Source organism: Haemaphysalis longicornis, unplaced genomic scaffold (assembly GCF_048455015.1).
Source record: "Haemaphysalis longicornis isolate Haplotype H1 unplaced genomic scaffold, Haemaphysalis longicornis Haplotype H1 scaffold_14, whole genome shotgun sequence".
Classification (NCBI taxonomy): domain Eukaryota; kingdom Metazoa; phylum Arthropoda; class Arachnida; order Ixodida; family Ixodidae; genus Haemaphysalis; species Haemaphysalis longicornis.
The window spans coordinates 20,931,447-20,950,722 of NW_027526245.1; the positions used below are offsets into that span (position 1 = coordinate 20,931,447).

Sequence of the window (19,276 nt, forward strand, 5' to 3'; positions counted from 1 at the left end):
ACATTGTTGGTACTCCACTTTTTACCTTCCATTGAATACACCATGCAAGTCTGTTCCTTGGATGGCTTTGTGTTCTAGAGCAGATGATTAGGCTACAGTATGCGGAGGAAACACAATATTTATAGCACCGCACGTAACAACACAAAAAAAAAGAAACATGCAGGGTATTTAAATACTACGATGGTATTACCAATGAGTTAACACCATTAAACTAAAATATGGAAGTCCAGCTTTCTGCAGTCGCATAATACCATTTAAAAACACACTCAAGCAAAAATTCTTACCCTCAACCCAACCCTCTCCACACTTATATTGGCGTACTGATCCACGAAGCAGTATGCCTTCTCATTAAATTCCTCCTCACTTGTGTTACTCCACCCGTTTCCCTTTTGTCCGTCTCCATTGTACTGGTGCTCTGGATAAGCAGAAAAAAGGGTAAAATTTATAAACAATCAAAACGAAAATACAAACCTTGCCATCAACAAAAACAACATTCTAAGAGGCCGCTTTAAAAAAACCGCAAGGTTCACTTCAGAAGCCCTGCCATGTTTTTCGAAGATTGACTTGATGAATGGCAGTTAGGCCTATAATCACTCTTCAAGTGATTTGTTGTGAGCTGGGTTGTTGGAATTCGCGGTTATTACGCCTCGTAACTACCTTGCGTTTGAACCTACCGTTCTTAAGAAGTCTCTACGACGACACTCGACTAATGGCGCCATTAAGCTCGTCACAATCTTCGCAGGTGGTTTGGCCGCGCCAACCACGGAAATAGTGCTAAAGCAGCATGCATTCTGGCCAACAAAGCGTTGTCCACTACCCCGCCCCTGATATGGGTTTTTCTGTGGGTACGGAACAATTGTTTCAGCGTACGCGTGATGGATACAGGATTAGGGCACATACTTTGATTGTGGAGTATCCTCGTAGTGCTTTTGCTGAAAGTTTTTGACCGATTCATTGATTGACTGCATGGTGATACACCGCCATCCGCCATGATTATGAAGCACGAATGCGTGTGCATGCCACCCTGTGGCCGCTCCCTCCATGTCAAGGGCGGGTTAGCCTCTAAGCGTAGATGTACGTTCACTCATTAACATCAGCAGAATGAAGCCGTTCAGACGTGACGTTGCGCGCGGTTGGCGTTGATCTCGGTCCTAACAGTACTCTGGGTTGGGCTACGATTACATATATATTGTCACGAAGCCAAGGACGACGCAGTTGTCTTGCAGGAGAAACAAGTTTATTGGAGCGAACTTGTGCTCCCCTAACTACTCAACAAGAATATAGAGGCGGCGAAGCAGCGGTCAACAAAGTGAATTGCACAGATGAGTGTCGTCGAACCGAATGCCGCGGCGTCTGCTCTGCAGGCTTTTATCTTTCGGCGCGACTGTTTCTGGAACCGTCGATTCATATCCAGAACATTGTAGATCACAGAAGATTATTCTGGGCTAGCGACTTTAGGGCGAAACAGTCTGCTTATCTGAATGAGATAGCCCGTGCGGCATAAAAATAAAGAATGGAACACGTGCTTCGCATGGGACACAGATAACAGAGGCGGGCGCGGCCGTGCACTAAAAACAAACAATAAATAAACAAACCCGTACATGGTTCGCGGCTTTACCTTCAAACGCAGCTTACCAGTGTTCAGCCTGAGAAACTCCGTCCTCTAAGAGTGCATCGACCCGATGCTAAAATAAAACGACAGTCCGAACAAACTGCAACAACAAAACAAAAAAAAAAGTCTGTCACATTGCGAAGTACGGTTTGAGGTGGACCACGTGGACGACTTCGGATAGCGTGCGTCGTCGTAATGTGCCGGAATCACCATTGGGGATCACTTCGTAGGTTAATTGGCCAACACGTCGTACACTCTGGTAGGGTCCGAAATACCGTCGCAGAAGCTGCTCACTGAGTCCGCGTCGTCGGATGGGAGTCCAAACCCACACACGATCCCCTGGTTGGTACTCAACGTCTCGGCGTCGGAGGTTGTAGCGGCCGGCATCCACCAGCTGCTGGTCCGTTATACGAACTCGAGCGAGCTGGTGGGCCTCCTCCGCAAGTTGAAGGTAATCTTGGACGTCGGCGTTGAGGTCGTAGTCTTCTACATGCGGAAGGATGGCGTCGAGCATCGTAGTCGGTCGTCTTCCGTAGACAAGCTCGAACGGTGTGATCTGCGTAGTGTCCTGGGTCGCTGTTTTCTACGCAAACATGACATACGGCAGGACGTCGTCCCAAGTCTTATGTTCAACGTCGACGTACATAGACAGCATATCCGCGATCGTCTTGTTCAGACGTTTCGTAAGTTCGTTCGTTTAGGGGTGGTACTCCGTCGTTCTTCGGTGATCCGTGTTGCTGTAGCGTAAGATTCCTTGCATCAGCTCCGCAGTGAAGGCCGTTCCGCGGTCCGTGATTAGGACTTCAGGGGCTCCATGTCCCAGCACAACTTGGTTAATAAAGAACTTCGCGACTTCTTGTGCAGTCCTCCTCGGAAGAGCGGCGGTCTCTGCGTAGCGCGTCATGTAGTCTGTTGCTACGACAATCAACTTGTTCTCGGATAGTGACGTAGGGAACGGGCACAGTAGGTCCATTCCAATCTGTTGGAAGGGCCTCGATGGGACGGCGATCGGCTGTAGAAGTCCGGCGGATCATGTCGGTGGCGTTTTTCGTCGCTGGCAGTCACGGCAGCTCCGGACGTAGTGGGTGACGTCGGATGTAAGGCGGGGCCAGTAGTACTTCTTCTCGAATTTTCCAATTGTGCGGGCTGTGCCAAGATGTCCGGAAGACGGGTCATCGTGGCTCGCTCGCAAAATGTGGTCACGAAGGCTTGCGGGGATGACAAGAAGGTAATTCGTTCTTGTTCCGGGGCTGAAATTCGTCTTCACGAGGACGGAGTTTCTCAGGCTGAACACTGGTAAGCTGCGTTTGAAGGTCCCAGGAACGGCGACGTTGCATCCTTCGAAGTGGTCGATTATGACGCGGAAGTCGGGGTTGGCACGCTGCTGGGCGGCTAGGTCGCTCTCCGTCACGATTCCGAAGAACCGCTCTCTTCATCAGAGTTTTGGGGTGGTGGGTCGACGGGGCGCACGACAGGCAGTCGGCATCGGAGTGTTTCCTGCCGGATTTATAGACTACTGTAACGTCGAACTGCTGCAGACGCAAGCTTCACCGCAAAAGACGGCCAAAGGGGTCCTTCAAAAATGGCGAGCCAACACAGCGCGTGGTGGTCTGTCACAACCGTGAATGGTTTTCCATACAGGTATGGGCGAAATTTTGAAATCACCCATATAATTGCCAGGCACTCTTTCTCAGAGGCACAGTAGTTCTTCTCCTCCTTCGACAGACCAGGGCTGGCATAGGCGATTACCTTTACGCAACCGCTTTGTTTTTGGATGAGGACGGCACCCAAGCCTATATCACTGGCGTCCGTGTGCATTTCCCTTTCGGCGTTTTCGTCGAAATGAGCGAGTACGGGCGGGCTTTGCAGGCATTTTTGCACGTCGCAGAATGCCTTTTCTGGGTCGTTGTCCCAGCTAAAATCGGTGCTATCTTTCGTCAAGTGTGTGAGTGGCTCTGCAATGCGTGCGAAGTTTGCGACGAAGCGCCGGTAGTATCCACACAGTCCGAGAAATCTTCACACGCCCTTCTTGTCGTTCGGTCTTGGGAAGTTCACAACGGCTGAAGTTTTTGCTGGGTCAGGTAGGACTCCCGCGGCGTTGACGACGTGGCCCAAGAACTTGAGTTCCTCGTACGCGAAACGGCACTTTTCAGGCTTTAGCGTTAACCCCAACGTACGAATGGCCTCGAGTACAGACTCCAACCTTGCGAGGTGTTCGTCGAAAGTCCGGGCGAATACGACAACGTCGTCGAGGTATACGAGGCAGGTGTGCCGCTTCAGGCCAGCTAGCACCGTGTCCATGACTCGTTGAAACGTTGCTGGCGCCGTGCACAGCCCGAAAGGCATCACCTTGAAATCGTATAGGCCATCCGGGGTTATAAATGCAGTCTTCTCTCGGTCTCTCTCGTCCACTTCAATTTGCCAGTAGCCGGTCTTCAAATCCATCGATGAGAAGTACTTCGCATGGCAGAGGTGGTCGAGGGCGTCGTCGATTCGTGGCAGGGGGTACACGTCCTTTTTGGTGATTTTGTTCAGTCGCCGGTAGTCAACACAGAACCTTAATGTGCCGTCTTTTTTCTTCACGAGTACGACCGGCGCAGCCCACGGACTTTTCGATGGCTGTATTATGTCGTCGCTGAGCATGTCGTCGACTTGAGTCCGGATGGCTTCCCGCTCGTGTGAAGAGACGCGGTACGGTGACTGTCGGGTAGGTCGGGCTCCATCTTCGGTTATAATTCGTGCTTCGCTAGGGGTGTCTGACGTAATTTTGAGTTTGCCGAAAAACACTCGCTGTAGCGATGGAGCAAATCCAGCAATCTGTCCCGATTTTCTTGCGGCAGCGCCGGGTACACTTCGAAAGGTTGCGGCGGCTTGGAAGCATCTGCGCGTGCGCATTCAAAGTTTGCGACCGCGATCACTTGACTTGCTTCTTGCGTTTCTTCGAGGAACGCAATTGCAGCGCCCTTGTTTAGATGATGGTACTCCTCGGTGAAATTGGTGACCAAAACATGGGATTTGCATTGCTTAAAGCGCGCAATGCCTCTAGCGACGGAGAGACCGCGGTTGAGAAGCAACCTTTGATTACTGTCTACGATAGCGTCGACGTCAGGAGCAGCATCTTCACAGTAGACTGCGATCATCAAGCTTGCGCGGCGTGGCAGGGTGACATGATCATCGGAAATCCTTACAGCAGCATGACGTTGGGGGTTCGGCTCCGGCGTCATAGAGGGATGGGGTAAAAAGTTATTGACTTGGTCTGCAGATCGAGTATTGCACCGTTGTCCATCACAAAATCCATTCCAAGAATTACGTCGCGGGAGGAGTTAGGCAGAACGACGAACGCCGCAGGGTACGTTGTGCCGTCTATGGTGACACGTGATGTGCACGTTCCACTTGGCGTCACGAGGTGGCCTCCTGCTGTGCGTATGTGCGGGCCATCCCATATGGTCATAACTTTTTTCAGCTTAGACGCAAATGGCCCGCTCATTACTTTATAGTCGGCTCCCGTGTCTTTGAGAGCGACTACATCAAAGCCGTCGATGTACAGCTGAACATCGGACGCCGTCTTCCCCGAGTTCCGGGTGCGTCGTGGCGTCGTATCTCTGCTTGTACGTGTTGACGGTCGGGCACTATGCGTCGTCGTCTTCGTCCTATTCTCAGCGGCATGTTCGGTCGTGACGGGTACACGTCGCGCCGTTTTGCTGTCTTCATGTTCGGAAGTCACGTCAGTGTTAGATCGGGTCGTCGGGCTGAGGGCGTGTCGTGAATCATGGTCTTCAGCGAGTCGCTGCGTCGTTGGGGGGTTTTCATTTTTCCGCGGTCCTGCATCATTACCTCCAGAAGTTGCTGCTTTTAGTTTTCCCCGCGTGGGCTTGGGGACGTTCCACGTGAGAAGTCAGCAGTGCTGCGCCGGTTCGGCGACTGGTACCGGTAGAGCGACGGTGAACGGTTGAATCAGTAGGCAGCAGCGGCAGCACATCGGCGTGACCTAATCAACGACACTGCACTGTTGCAGGCATGGACCCAGCCGCCCATACTTCCAGGATGGAGGCACGCTGAATTTCTTAGAAAGACCATCGGACTCTTCTGCGGAAACGTTCTTCTGTGCATACTTGGTCAACAGCAACAGCCGCACGTCGACTGTGGCGGTACCTATTCCTGTGAAACCATTACAAAAAGCCGAACATCGTCCTCGTCGATCAAGTAGGCAGCAGCGGCAGCACATCGACGTGACCGAATCAACGACACTGCACTGTTGCAGGCATGGACCCAGCCACCCATACTTCCAGGATGAAGGCACGCTGAATTTCTTCGAAAGATCATCAGACTCTTCTGCGCAAACGTTCTTCTGTGCATACTTGGTCAACAGCAACAGCCGCACGTCGACTGTGGCGGTACCTATTCCTGTGAAACCATTACAAAAAGCCGAACATCGTCCTCGTCGATCAAGTAGGCAGCAGCGGCAGCACATCGACGTGACCTAATCAACGACACTGCATTGTTGCAGGTTAGTTTTTGAAGACTTATTTGGACTGCACGTTGCAATATACTAGCCGCTGCTGCTGATGCTGCCATTACTGTTGCACCTGTTCTGTTGTTCATGTGCACATTGATCGTTTTTTTGTTTTTTGTATAATTTACTGCAACCATGTCGTCCGAAGAGGGGGATGATTGCCCGTGCTGTAGTGAAGTGTGGGCCAAAGATGAGGGCTTCAGGTGCGGGGGTTGTTGCGATAGGTATCACTTCGGCAGCTGCTGTGGTGTTTCCAAAAAAAAACTTTTAGATCTAAAGCAGAGTCGTGGCGCAACGAATGGCACTGCCATTCTTGCAAGCGCGTGAACTCTAACGGCAGGAAAAACGAAGAGCCCATTGATTTTGCTGCCTCATTTGCGGCCTTGCACTCGAAGCTGGACGGCCTTATGACGCTCAAATCTACAGCGGAAAAAATCGAGCAGTCGGTGCAAGTGATGTCAGACAAGCATGACCAAATTCTTGAACAGCTGAGCAATCAGGATAAAGAAATAGCTGCACTCAAAAAAAGGGTGTCAAGATTCCAAATGCGAGAGCACGCATGTGAGGCTGAACAGATTGCGCAAGACATTGATGACCTAGAATGGCAAAGTAGGAAGTAAAACTTGGAATTTCATGGAATTCCTGTTGCAGAGGATGAGGACTTGTAGGCAAAAGTGAATGAAGTCGCTACAAAAATCAACGTTCCTCATCTTACTTCTAGTGACGTTGTATCTGTGCACAGGCTACCGGCAAGTAGAGATAAGATTCCAGGCATTATCGTTCGATTTTCAAATCACGCTGTGAAGGACTAATTTCTGAAAAAAAAAGACTGAACTGAATCGATCAAAATTCAATTTCTTCATTTTAGAAAACTTGACCAAGAGAAGCCGGCATTTGCTTGCAGTGGCAAAGGCCTGGGCTCAGAACAACGGCTACCGATATGCCTGGCACAGGAACAACAAAATACTTGTGAAACGTGGTGACGGTGATAATTCTTTCATTGTACGCAATGAACGGGATCTAGATTCGCTAGACTAAGGCTTCGCGCATGCGTCTTCGGCAGTGATTTCCAGTAAAATGGACAGTGAATACATACTGCCAAGGGATTTTCAAAATGCTTGTCGGAAGGAACTAGCACATTCATTAACTTTCTTTCACTTGAACACCCGATCGGCTAAAAATAAAACCGCAGAACTTGAAGTGCTCTTCAATGAATTTCAAGTAGTATTTGATATAATCTTGTTAACTGAAACTTGGTACGTTGACAGTACCAATGTGTTTAGTTTGCCAAAGCACGACAATTTCATACAGAATAGATCTAGTGGCCGCGGGGGAGGTGTATCATTGATGGTGCGGAAACATATCTCGTGCGAAATACTATCGCAATACTGTTGTCAGAATCAAGACTATGAAGTCCTAACCCTAGTATCAAATCACATTATCATTTCCGTCGTGTATCGGGTTCCTGATGGCAACCTGCGTAATTTTTACATTTTTGTCGAATCCTTGCTAGCCTATGCAAACGAAATGAAATGTGATGTTGTTTTAGGGGGTGATTTTAATATCAATATGCTTGCTGATACTCCAATGCAAAATGAGTTCGAACAACTTATACAGTCGCTTGGATGCAGAAACGTAATTGTGGCTCCTACACGTGTGACCGGCACAACGACAAAACTAAAATCGGGTGTAATTATCAGCGACATAAGTGATCACAATGGCATCTACTTATGCCTTTATAAAACCAGTTTAAAAAAGAAACAGACTGTGCCACCAATATTGTATCAAGCAGTAACGGATACTAATCTGTGCGCTTTTCGAGATAAGGTGCGTACTTGTGACTGGCGACATGTGTTTGTAGGGGACGCGGAACGCACCTACAATTCCTTCTTTGATACTTTTTTAGCTCTGTACAAGGAGTGTTTTTCATTCAAAACCATTCGGCAATCTAGTAAGATCCGCAAACCCTGGATCACTCCTCAGCTGCTTAATAAAATTAATACGAAAGATAAACTGTATAAAAGGTTTAAGAAATCTCGCGATCCCAAAGAGTTTAAGATCTACAAGTCTTTCCGTAACAAAGTCACTAAAGAACTGAAAACCGCAAGAAACAATTACTTTTGCGAATACTTTAACGCTACTTCAAAAAGGACGGATGTTACATGGAAAAAAACTGAACGCAGTTTTAAACCGTGCTCCAAATTTCAATTCGGTAACAAAGATTAATAAAGATGGAAACGAGCTGTCAGGTGGTTGTCTGGCCAACGCTTTCAATGAATATTAAGTGCGAATGCACTTCTTAAGCGACCATGAACCTGCGTCCACCGGCGATGTCCGCATAGCATACCCACGTGGGGGATTGGCCAGGAATCTCCTCGTCTTCCTTGGCAACGGGGGGAGATGGGCGCGCGCTGCCTGGCCGCTGACATGGCACATACCCACGTGGGGGATTGGCCAGGAATCGGGCGTGAGAAGGGCTAATGCACCCGCTTAAAGGAGTACTGACACGAAATTTAAAAGCTGAGATCCGCTCTAGCAATCAAGTACAACGACAACACAAATAGGTGTCTGTGAATAAATGCATCTTTCTTTCTCTGTAGTTGTGTGTGTGTGTGTGTGTGTGTGATCTCTCTTTCGCGAACATTACCGAACCGCGCAAATTCAACTCGTGCATTCGCACTTTCACATTCTTCCCCTCGGGGAAATGCGGGAAATTTTTTGGTTAATTTAGTAAAAGGAGGTATTAGTAGCAATACACTGAATACTTTTAAATTCAGGAGTAATGAGACATTTTTTTGCGCCCGGTAGGCGATAACGAGGTGAACTCAGTTTTTCTGGAATTGAACAACAGCGAAAGCTGTGATGCCTATGGAATTAAAGTAAAACCCGTAAAGTTTGTGTTAGATCTTATACTACCGATCCTAACACATATATTTAACCTTTGCCTACCCCAAGGTGTTTTCCCGCAACATATGCAACTCGCCAGGGTCAGTGTTTTGTTCAAGAAAGGCGACCGGAATGATATCGGAAACTACAGGGCAGTGTCAATACTGCCTCTATTTTTAAAAGGACTGGAAAAGGTAATTTTATCTAGAATGTCTCACTTCTGCGATAAGCTGAAGTTGCTGACCGACGCTCAATTCGGTTTCAGGAAGCACCGATCAACAGAGCTTGCACTCTTAGAGCAAAAAGAATTTATTTTGAACGCTTTTGAAGAAAGAAAGTTGGCTGTTGGTATATACGTGGATTTTACCAAAGCTTTCCACTATCTGGATCACTCACTCTTACTGGAAAAGCTAGAATACTACGGCTTCCGAGGAACGCCTTTGATGCTTCTAAAATCCTATTTAAGCAGCCGAATGCAGTTCGTTCAGATTAATGTGCACACATCCGCCGTGAAACCTATCCTATCAGGTGTGCCACAAGGCAGCATATTAGGCCCATTTTTATTTAATATTTTTGTTAACGATATCTGACAGATTGATAACCAAGCGAAATTTGTCATTTATGCAGATGACACCACTGCGCTATTTTCCGCTTCATCGGCAAATGAAATAGAATTGAAAGCAAATAAAAGTCTTGTAGAACTAGGAAAATGGGCAAATTTCAATGGACTGAAAATAAATACTAATAAAACTAAAGCTATTGTGTTTCACACTAAGAATACGCAACTTAACCGCGTTATGAATTTTGAGCTATGTGGCGCGAACGTAAAAATAGTCAGATCATTTAAAACACTGGTTGTAATTTTCTCAGAGAGCATGAAATGGAACGAGCGCCTAGAGTATGTCGCATCGAAGTTATCTCGCATTACTGGCCTTACTTTCGTCAACAAACAGATCCTCCCTACTCGAGTGAAGCTTCTTATTTATAACTCCTAGTTTGTTTCACACCTAAATAACTGCTGCTTAATTTGGGGACATACGGGGGCTGTCAATCTACACAAATTACATGTCTTACAGAAAAAAATGCTAGGAAACGTAGCAAACGTCTCGTATGATTATCCTTCGCATTTGTTATTTCGAAAATACGAAATAATGACTGTCTATAATATTTATGCCTACCGTATGTGCATCAGCTTTAAAATGGGAATAAAAAGCCTAAGTAATGTCTTTCACAGTTTAGCCGCTTTACAGAAACGACTCGCGATACACGCAACACGCAGCCGTGGTGTTTGGAACATTCCGTCGTTGAGAACAAACTAGGGACAAGAAATGTTAAGACATAAATTTCCGGAGATGTTAAACTTAAATTCAATTATAAATTTGAATACTGTGAAGAAAAGGGATTTACGAGTGTTTATTTGCAGCCGTAACGAAAGCTAATCGTGGCTGTTCTCTATTTCTGTTTTTGTTGTATTGAGTGCAATCGATGGTTTGTTCCTTTTCGCTATCTCACGGTCAAAAGTGGTTTTCTGCGTAAAAAGCGTTTTTAATGTTGCAATAGTTGTTTGTATATTTCGGAACCGTGCGCTGGTCTACAATCAACGTTGCGTTGCCAAGCAAAAGTGTTTTCTTGTTTATGTTTACTTCTAGTTTTAAACTGTTCGTGTCAGCCCTACGTTGCGGAGTGAAATGGAGAAGTTTTTTCTGAAGGTGTTTTTTGTTGTTTGTTTCTTTTTATATTTTGCTTTGCTGTTTTACTAGCCTGCTAGTTCTTCCAGTGTTAAAGAAAGCGTTGGTGAATTTTGCGGCCGATTCCCATTTTCCTTTTCTTTTCTGTTTCTTTTTTTTCGGAACACCTGTAAATACAGCGCAATTGCTTTTTTTTGTTACTTACTTTTTTGCGCTTTGTGGTGTGCTGCGTGCCTCTTGAATTACCTATGTATTATTCCAGGAGTAGGGAGCGCCGTCAAGCTAACCAGATTAGCTTTTTTTCCCTCTCTTCCTACATCATTGTGGATGGAAAATAAAGGCACTATTATTATTATTATCGGGCTGGTCCTCGGTTGGTGCTGGACAGGTAGTCTTCGATCTCAGTAGGGCACTGGCCGGGTCGGGGGCGTGGTGCGTCTACGGAGAAGCCTCGCAAACCGAGCCTCTATTAGGGGCAGCGACGGTAGATGTGGTGGGCCTCTCCGCAGTGGTAACACAGCGGTCGATTATCGGGCGTTCGCCACACCTGGGTCTTCCTTGGGGCGGGGGGTTGCACCGCACGTGGTCGGGCCGGCGACACGGGGCGACGGTACGGAGTTTCGTTACGGTAGGGCGCAGTTGGGTGAGGCCGGCGAACAGCAGCCGCGTACGACATGGCTTGCGGGTGGCGGGGTGCTTCTGACTCGTTGAGCTTCCCAGAGCTTGCTGCACTTCTTTCCTAATCATATCGGTAAGGGAAGCGACTTGCGGCTGCGGCGGCGTGGGGAGAAGTTTCCGCAGCTCCTCTCTCACTATTGCGCGGATAGCCTCACGTAGGCTGCCTGCTTCAATCCGCATGCTGTAGACATAGTTCGCATTGGCCGCGCCAACAAAGTTGCGGTCATACTGCTTAGTACGCATTTCATTAGCTTTCTCAATTGTGCTGGCTTAGGTCACAAATTCGGCGACGGTTTTGGGCGGGTTGCGGACACGTTTAGCAAACAATTCCTCCTTCACACCGCGCATTAAGAAGCGGAACTTCTTTTCTTCGGTCATTTCGGGGTCCGCGCGGCGAAATAGTTGCTTCATCCCCTCAAGGACGATCACGACCCCTTCGTTGGGGTGCTGCATTCGAGTTTCAACCAACAGCACGGCTCGCCCTTTTCTCACCACGGTATTGAAGGTCTTAGGGAACTCCCTTTTGAATTGAGTCCAGTCGGTCAAAGAGTTCTCATGGTTCTCGAACCAACTTCGAGCAGCATCTTCTAAGTAAAAGAAGACATGCCGGAAAGTTTCTTCATCATCCCACCTGTTGAAGATGCGGACGCGCTCCAGCTTCTCCAACCATTCTTCGGGGTCTTCAGCGGGGGCTCCCCAGAACGCTGGCGGTTCTCGGGGCTGCTGCAGGACGATTGGCGACGTTGTTTCTTGCACCATGGTGTTGGTTGCAGCGTTCCTTCTGTAGGGCCCTTCTGGCAGAAGACCGAACTCGGGTAGCAATCGCTGCAGTCGGCGGCTTTCTCTGGTTGGACTGGCTTGGCTGCTTCCAGATGTCGAACAGAGCATAAAGGCTTAGTACCCAGCACCTCCACCAGATGTCACGAAGCCAAGGACGACGCAGTTGTCTTGCAGGAGAAACAAGTTTATTGGAGCGAGCTTGTGCTCCCCTAATAACTCAAAAAGAATACAGAGGCGGCGAAGCAGCGGTGCACAAAGTGACTTGCACAGGCGAGTGTCGTCGAATCGAATGCCGCGGCGTCTGCTCTGCATGCTTTTATCTTTCGCCACAAGTGTTTCTGTAACCGTCGATTCACGTCCAGAACATTGTAGATCACAGAAGATTATTCTGGGCTAGCGACTTTAGGGCGAAACAGTCTGCTTATCTGAATGAGATAGCCCGTGCAGCATAAAAATAAAGAAGGGAACACGCGCTTCACATGGGACACAGATAACAGAGCCGGGCGCAACCGGGCATTAAAAAGAAAATAAATAAACAAACACGTACATGGTTCGCGGCAATATGCTTACACTAAAGGGGCACTGACACAAATTTTTTTCGTCTTGTATTTTGTTGTTTCGATAAGTAGCTGATGAACCATAAGTAGACAATAAGTAGCTGATTACGTGTGGACACCTCATTTAATTCAGCGCGCGACGGCTGTGTAATTAGAGACGCTTTTAATGCGCCCAATCGCAGTGTCGGTTTAAGAGGGGGGGTAGCTGAAGGTCGAATTTTGTATAAATCAGGCTGTCCATATGACCACCCAAAACTGTCGTGCGCTGCGCCCGGCAACTCCCGCACGTGAAGCCGTATTCATACGAGGGGGCACTTCAGTGGAGAAATCCCAGGGAGATCCTGACGTTTACCTCTGCCGGTCCTGCGCTAGGCCGGCTCATTTGCTCACATGGAGGATGCGACTGTCGGACGGACTGTTAAGAATTCCTCCGTTCTCGGAAGGCGTGTCTAAGGTTTACACGTCGCTGACGGGGAAGAGCTCGGCAGGACTTTGGAGGCCCCGGATCAAGTAATTGAAGACGAGGATCGGAACGAAAAGCGGCCGCTGTTTACACCATGCAGCGCAACCGAAGTGCCACAGACCCCCGGACGGTGCGGCGCCAGCGAGCGACGTGTGTTTATATGTGTGCGCGCTTGCAGACGAACCGACGCCAACCATCGCCATTTGAGGCACCGAGACTCTCCTCTTTGTTCGTGCCCTTACCCTCTTTCTGTAGTGTATACCTGTGCGTATAATAAAACAGTTCTTCAAGTGAACCCCACACTGTTCGCATCGTTCCTTGGAGATCTCCTGCGCGCGCGGCACCAGCCGCCCCGTTAAGTTACGCGCAGTTGAGCGGGAACTCGCTAATATCTAAAGGCAAGTTAACGCCTGTGGTTTTCCGTACTGTTTTCGACAAAGAAAACACTACTCAGCATTTTGGTGCCGAAACCCGGGAGAAGTCGACCAAGCGACACCGAGAGCATCATGGATCGACTCCAGAGAAAGCAAGCAGCAATTCGCAACAGCATCGACAAGACCATGGCAACCGCCAACGAGCTACTGCAAGCGTCACCAGCAGCGATCGGTGAGCTGGAAGAATTGTTTGACTTGCTTATCCAACAATCTGAAGAGCTTAGAGTAGCTAACGAGAACGTCGAAAAGAAGATCGACATCGACCAGCTTGATGAAGAATTGGCCAGCTGTAGTGCGTACAGCACAAAAATAAGCTCGATGAAAACAATCCTCAAAAGAGCTATCAAAATGGGAACAGCTAGCGACATTGCCCCGGCGGTTTCATCGCAAGTTAACACCAGTTCAACGAGCAACACACAGTCCCCGGCTCCCGCGTCAAGTACGACGTCGTTTTAAACACAGGAGGCAACCACCAGACTTCCGAAGCTCGAAATTGCAAAATACAACGGAGACGTGCGCTCATGGCCGAAATTCTGGAACGAATTCGAGTCGACGATCCACAAGAATTCAGCGCTTCCAGCCATTGACAAATTTAAGTATCTCTCAAGCTATCTGACAGGACGAGCTGCCGCTGCAATCGAAGGCCTTACGTTGACAGACAGAAACTACGAGATCGCGGTGAAAACCCTTTTGGAGAGGTTCGGCAAAGATGAAGTGATCATCGAGGATCATATGTCGCGGTTGCTGTCGATTCGACCCGTGCTGAACGTCGAGGAAACAGGGAGGCTGAGGATGCTGTACGATGAAATTCAGGCTGGTGTCCGAAGTTTGGAGGCGTTGGACGTGCCGTCGAGCGGCTACGGAGTGCTACTGCTCACGGTCCTCCGAAAGAGCATTCCAAAGGAGCTTCGCTTGGAGTACTGTCGCAGGAAGACAGCTCGCAGTGATGGAACCGAGGATGAGCTACTGAGTTTTCTAGACTTCCTGCGAAATGAAATCGAGAGCAGAGAGAGAGCAGAGTACGGTACTTGTCGGTTTCAAGAGTCTCATTCGCCACGAAACAAACCGAACCGCATGGGAAACGACCAAAAGCAGGCATCGTCGTCAGTCCTGTCAGCGTTCGCGGATAAGAAGGAAAATGCATGCGCCTTTTGCAAAGCACGTGATCACCTGACAGCCGACTGCCAGGCGGGTGTTTCTCCCGAACAAAAGAGCAACATACTGAAACAAGAGAGACGTTGCTTCAAATGCACCAAACGAAACCATCGAGCAGCTGAATGTCGTACGGCAAAATGGCTCACTTGCGCGAAGTGCTCAGCTCGACACGCCACTGCTCTTTGCGGCCTCAACCACAGACCCGCCCAGGAACCATCGAGCCAGGTTGCGGCCCCGCCGGCGCCTACCGCAGAGTCGTCACTTCAGGCAGCAGTGACGATTGGCGCTGTCCACATTATGCTGCAAACTGCTCAAGTTTGGGCAGAGGGACCTCACGAGCGATCCAAAGTGAGGCTCCTTCTCGACGGCGGAAGTTAGCGCACATTTGTGAAACAAGAACTATCGCGACGGCTAAAACTCCGCGTCCTGGGAGAGGAAAAACTGACAATTATGACCTTTGGCAACGGGAGACCCACTGAGCAAAGAAAATGCCGCCGCGTCGAGCTGTGGCTGCGCAACCAACACAGCGGAAACGAAGTCCGAGTGGAAGCATTGGAGGCCCCTCATGTTTGCTGCGACGTGATACCAGCTCCTGAGATGACCACCGTGGCATACCTTAATGAACAAGGAATGGAGGTCGCCGACTGCTCGGTCGATGGGTCCCGTCTCGACGAAGTAGGACTCCTCCTAGGAGCCGATTATTACTGGGAGGTGGCCACCGGTAACATCAAGCGCCTACTAAGCGGGCTCGTCGCCGTGGAGACGGTTTTCGGATGGACGTTGCAGGGAGAGAGAGAGAGAGAAACAACATTTATTCAGGCAGGGAAGTGCGTCAACTTCGTCATCCGCTGTCGCCTATCACGCCAGCACCGGGGTCTTGCGCGTAACGGTAAGCGCCGACCTGGATGACGACAATCTTTCCAAGCAGCTAAAATCATTCTGGGAGCTGGAGCACATAGGCATTACGGACAAGCCAGATAACACCCACACCGAGAAGCAAGTGCTACAGGACTTCAAAGAAAACGTCGCTTACAAGGACGGTCGCTACTGCGTTGCCCTTCCCTGGCAAGAAAACATACACGAGCTTGCGGATAACAAGACGACGGCTCTTGCGAGGCTCTCCTCTCTGACTACAAAGCTTTTGCGCAGTGAAGGCACGGCTGAGGCCTACGACAGAGCGATGCGGGACTACCTCCTTACCGGAAACGCTGAGGAAGTTCCCGAAGCGGGTGAGTCCCCGAGGGGGCCTGTTTATTACATGCCGCATCGCGGCGTAACACGCCCGAGCAGTGAAACTACCAAATTAAGAGTAGTTTTTGATGCTTCGTCAAGCGCACCAGGTCAGCGGTCTTTGAATGAGGTACTATCTGCTGGGCCGAACCTAAATCCGAACCTGTCGGATATCCTCATTAGGTTCAGGATGCACAATGTGGCCATCATGGCTGACATTGAGAAGGCCTTTCTCCAGGTTGGGCTTGCGGAAATGGATCGCGATGCACTACGCTTCCTTTGGTACGAAAGCGTTCCCAGACGGGGAGAAGTTCTTCCTCCGATCAAGGAGTATCGAACGACAAGAGTGCCCTTTGGAGTTACCTCTAGTCCATTTCTGCTCGCAGCTACCTTAAAGCACCATCTCGACTCTGTGCATAACTTGTTTCCTGCAACATCAGAGATGCTACGTGACCACTTGTACGTGGACGAACTTGTAACGGGAGCTGACAACCTGGAGGAGGCGGAAAAGATTTGTCGAGAATCACAGGAAATCATGCAGCTAACTGGCATGAACCTTTGTAAATGGAAATCGAACGAATTCAAGCTCGAAGAGGCATTGTTGGAAACAGATCGAACCCAAAGCGGATTTTCCGACGTGACGATGACAAAAATTCTTGGAGTCGAGTGGAGGCCAGAAAGTGACGATTTTGTGTTTGAGATGAACACGCTGATTGACTTTTTGAGCAAGCGACAAGACAGGAAGCGATTTCTTCTGCAGGCATCTGCACGCGTGTTGGACCCCTTTGGCTTCCTCGCGCCAATTTCGACTACTGCGAAAGTAATGTTTCATAGCCTGTGGGAACGAGGCACAGACTGGGACGAAAGTCTCCCGCCCGATATAGCTGAGCCGTGGGACAAGTGGTGCCACCAGCTGCCTATGCTGAGGCAGATCGCAACACCTAGGCTGCTCGCTCGTGACCTCAGCTATGCGTGCACAGAAGTGGAGCTCCATGTGTTCTGTGATGCCAGCCCAAAGGCATACGGCGCTGTTGCTTATGTTAAAGCAAGGACAGAAAATGGATGCACCACGGTGACATTGTTGATGGCTAAAGCGAGAGTGGCTCCTCTCAAGCGACTGTCACTACCGCGACTGGAATTGATGGGAGCCGTTATCGGCGCACGGCTGGCAAAAAACCTGACGAAACAGTTGGGAATTGAAGGCATGACAGTTCACTGCTGGACAGACTCAACGATAGCCTTAAGCTGGATCAAAAGTTCCGCCTCCAAATGGAAGCCTTTTGTTTCAAACCGAGTCCAAGAGATACAACAACTGACCAATCCCGCAGTGTGGAAGCACTGTCCCGGAAAGGAAAACCCCGCAGACATATTAACCAGGGGTATCTTACCATCAGTTTTGGTGAATGCTAAGCGATGGTGGGAAGGGCCAGAGTGGCTCTACAAAAGCAAAACGTACCCCGCCTTCGAACCCTGCCTTGCTGATCCCCAACTCTGGCAAGAAGAAATCAGAACGCCGGTGCTAAACACCGTAACAGACGGTGAACCAGCTGTTCTGATAAACCTAAGCGAAAAGAGTTCCCTCACTAGAGTGCTTCGGACAACAGCGTGGATCAAGCGCTTCCTCTACAACTGCCGAACCTCTTCGGAGAAAAGGATGGGGAGCCTGTCAGCCGAAGAGATGACCGAGGCGGAGAGGTACTGGCTGAGGATTTCACAGATGGAAACATTCGGAAATGAAGTACGGACCCTCAGTGCATCCAAGCCGCTCGACCGAAAATCCCCGATAAAAGATTTGAACCCGTTCCTAGACAACGAAGGACTGCTACGGGTTGGAGGTCGGCTGCAAAACAGTACAGAGCAAGAGAGAACAATACATTCGATCATTCTGTCTGCGAGGCACCCTTACGCTGGCCTTCTGATTCGCGGGGAACACAAGCGGCTTCTACATGCAGGAGTACGAGATACGTTATCCCACCTCCGTGAGAACTACTGGATCATTCGTGCAAGACAAGCCGTGAAATCAGCCATAAGACGCTGCGTGCCGTGTCAAAGACAGAGTTGTCGACCTGCCGCGGAAGCTCAGGCCCCGCTACCAGCTGACAGGGTGACTCAGGCGGACCCCTTTGAGGTTACGGGTGTAGACTTCGCGGGCCCCATATTTTACACGGACCAAGGAAGCATGCGGAAGTCTTATATAGCGCTCTTTACTTGCGCTACAACCAGGGCGGTACACCTAGAGCTGGTAAGAGACCTCACTACTGAGACATTTCTTATGGCGTTGAGGAGATTTATTGCGAGAAGAGGAATACCGAAAACTGTGTACTCGGACAACGCTCTCACGTTCAAGCGAGCCTCAGCGGACATGAACAAAATCTTCCACGCCATCAAGGGAAGCGACACTCAGGCATACCTAAGTGACCATCGAATAACTTGGAAATTCATAGTGGTGTCGCGAAGAGGAGATCCCTTGATGTTTTCTGGTTGTTTTTTAAGTTCTGCCCACAGCCAGGGCTCTTCCTCCAAAATGCTGTGTGCGAAAGCGCTTCGGACGCGGCTGGGCGGTGGCCCCCTATTTTTCTGAGAAACGGCTCCGGCACGTGTGTCGGCCCGTCGGCCGACCGGGAGACGACGGCTGTTGGGGGAAGCGAACCCTCGCCTCGGCCTCTGTTACCGCACGCCCTGGCGTCTCCGGCCCCCCGTTGCGCGCCTACGCGGGCCGCTGTGTTCTTCCGAAGACCTTCCCTTTTCCCCTGTTTACTTTAGTGTGTTTTGTCTAACTACTTGCTCTACGCCCGTAATTCTCCGAGTGCGCGCTTTCGAGTCGAAACCTTGTGTCTGTGTTTTTGGTCCTTTTCACTTTGGCGGGGACATGTCTGATTGGAGCTAAGAAGCGTCTTCCTGATTGGCTGCGGGTGTGCCTTAGCCTTTTTCCACCCGGTCCGCACACGCTAGGATGCGCTTTTTCCCCCAATGCGTCCCCCCAAAGCAAATATAACGCGGCCCCTCTGGCGATTGAGAGAGCGAGCAACACCAGGAGAGCCGCTTCTAGCCGATCGTCGGGGCCAGACGCCGGGAGCCCTTCGCCCGCCAACCATGTTTCGTTGAGTACTCTGAATCTTTTGACTGTCTTTGTAATCTATGTAACAAGTGTATTCATTCTAATTCATATGTGCTAAATGTCACCAAAATACTACGTTACAAAAGTGGTGATAGGTGCGGGGTAGCGAACACCCCCTCTGCCATCATGGGCTCCCCCTTCTCATCGCTCGGCTTCCTGCTG

At 49.6% G+C, this 19,276-nt stretch overlaps 1 protein-coding gene across 1 annotated transcript in view; it reads right to left on the reverse strand.

Moving 5' to 3' along the window:
- LOC144164798 (neprilysin-1-like) overlaps positions 1–19,276 on the reverse strand; it is a 508,128-nt gene that overhangs the window by 14,459 nt on the left and 474,393 nt on the right. The window contains exon 19 of the mRNA XM_077695065.1: positions 285–415. Within this exon, the coding sequence (XP_077551191.1) occupies positions 285–415 (131 nt within the window). The remainder of the gene's footprint in view (positions 1–284; positions 416–19,276) is intronic.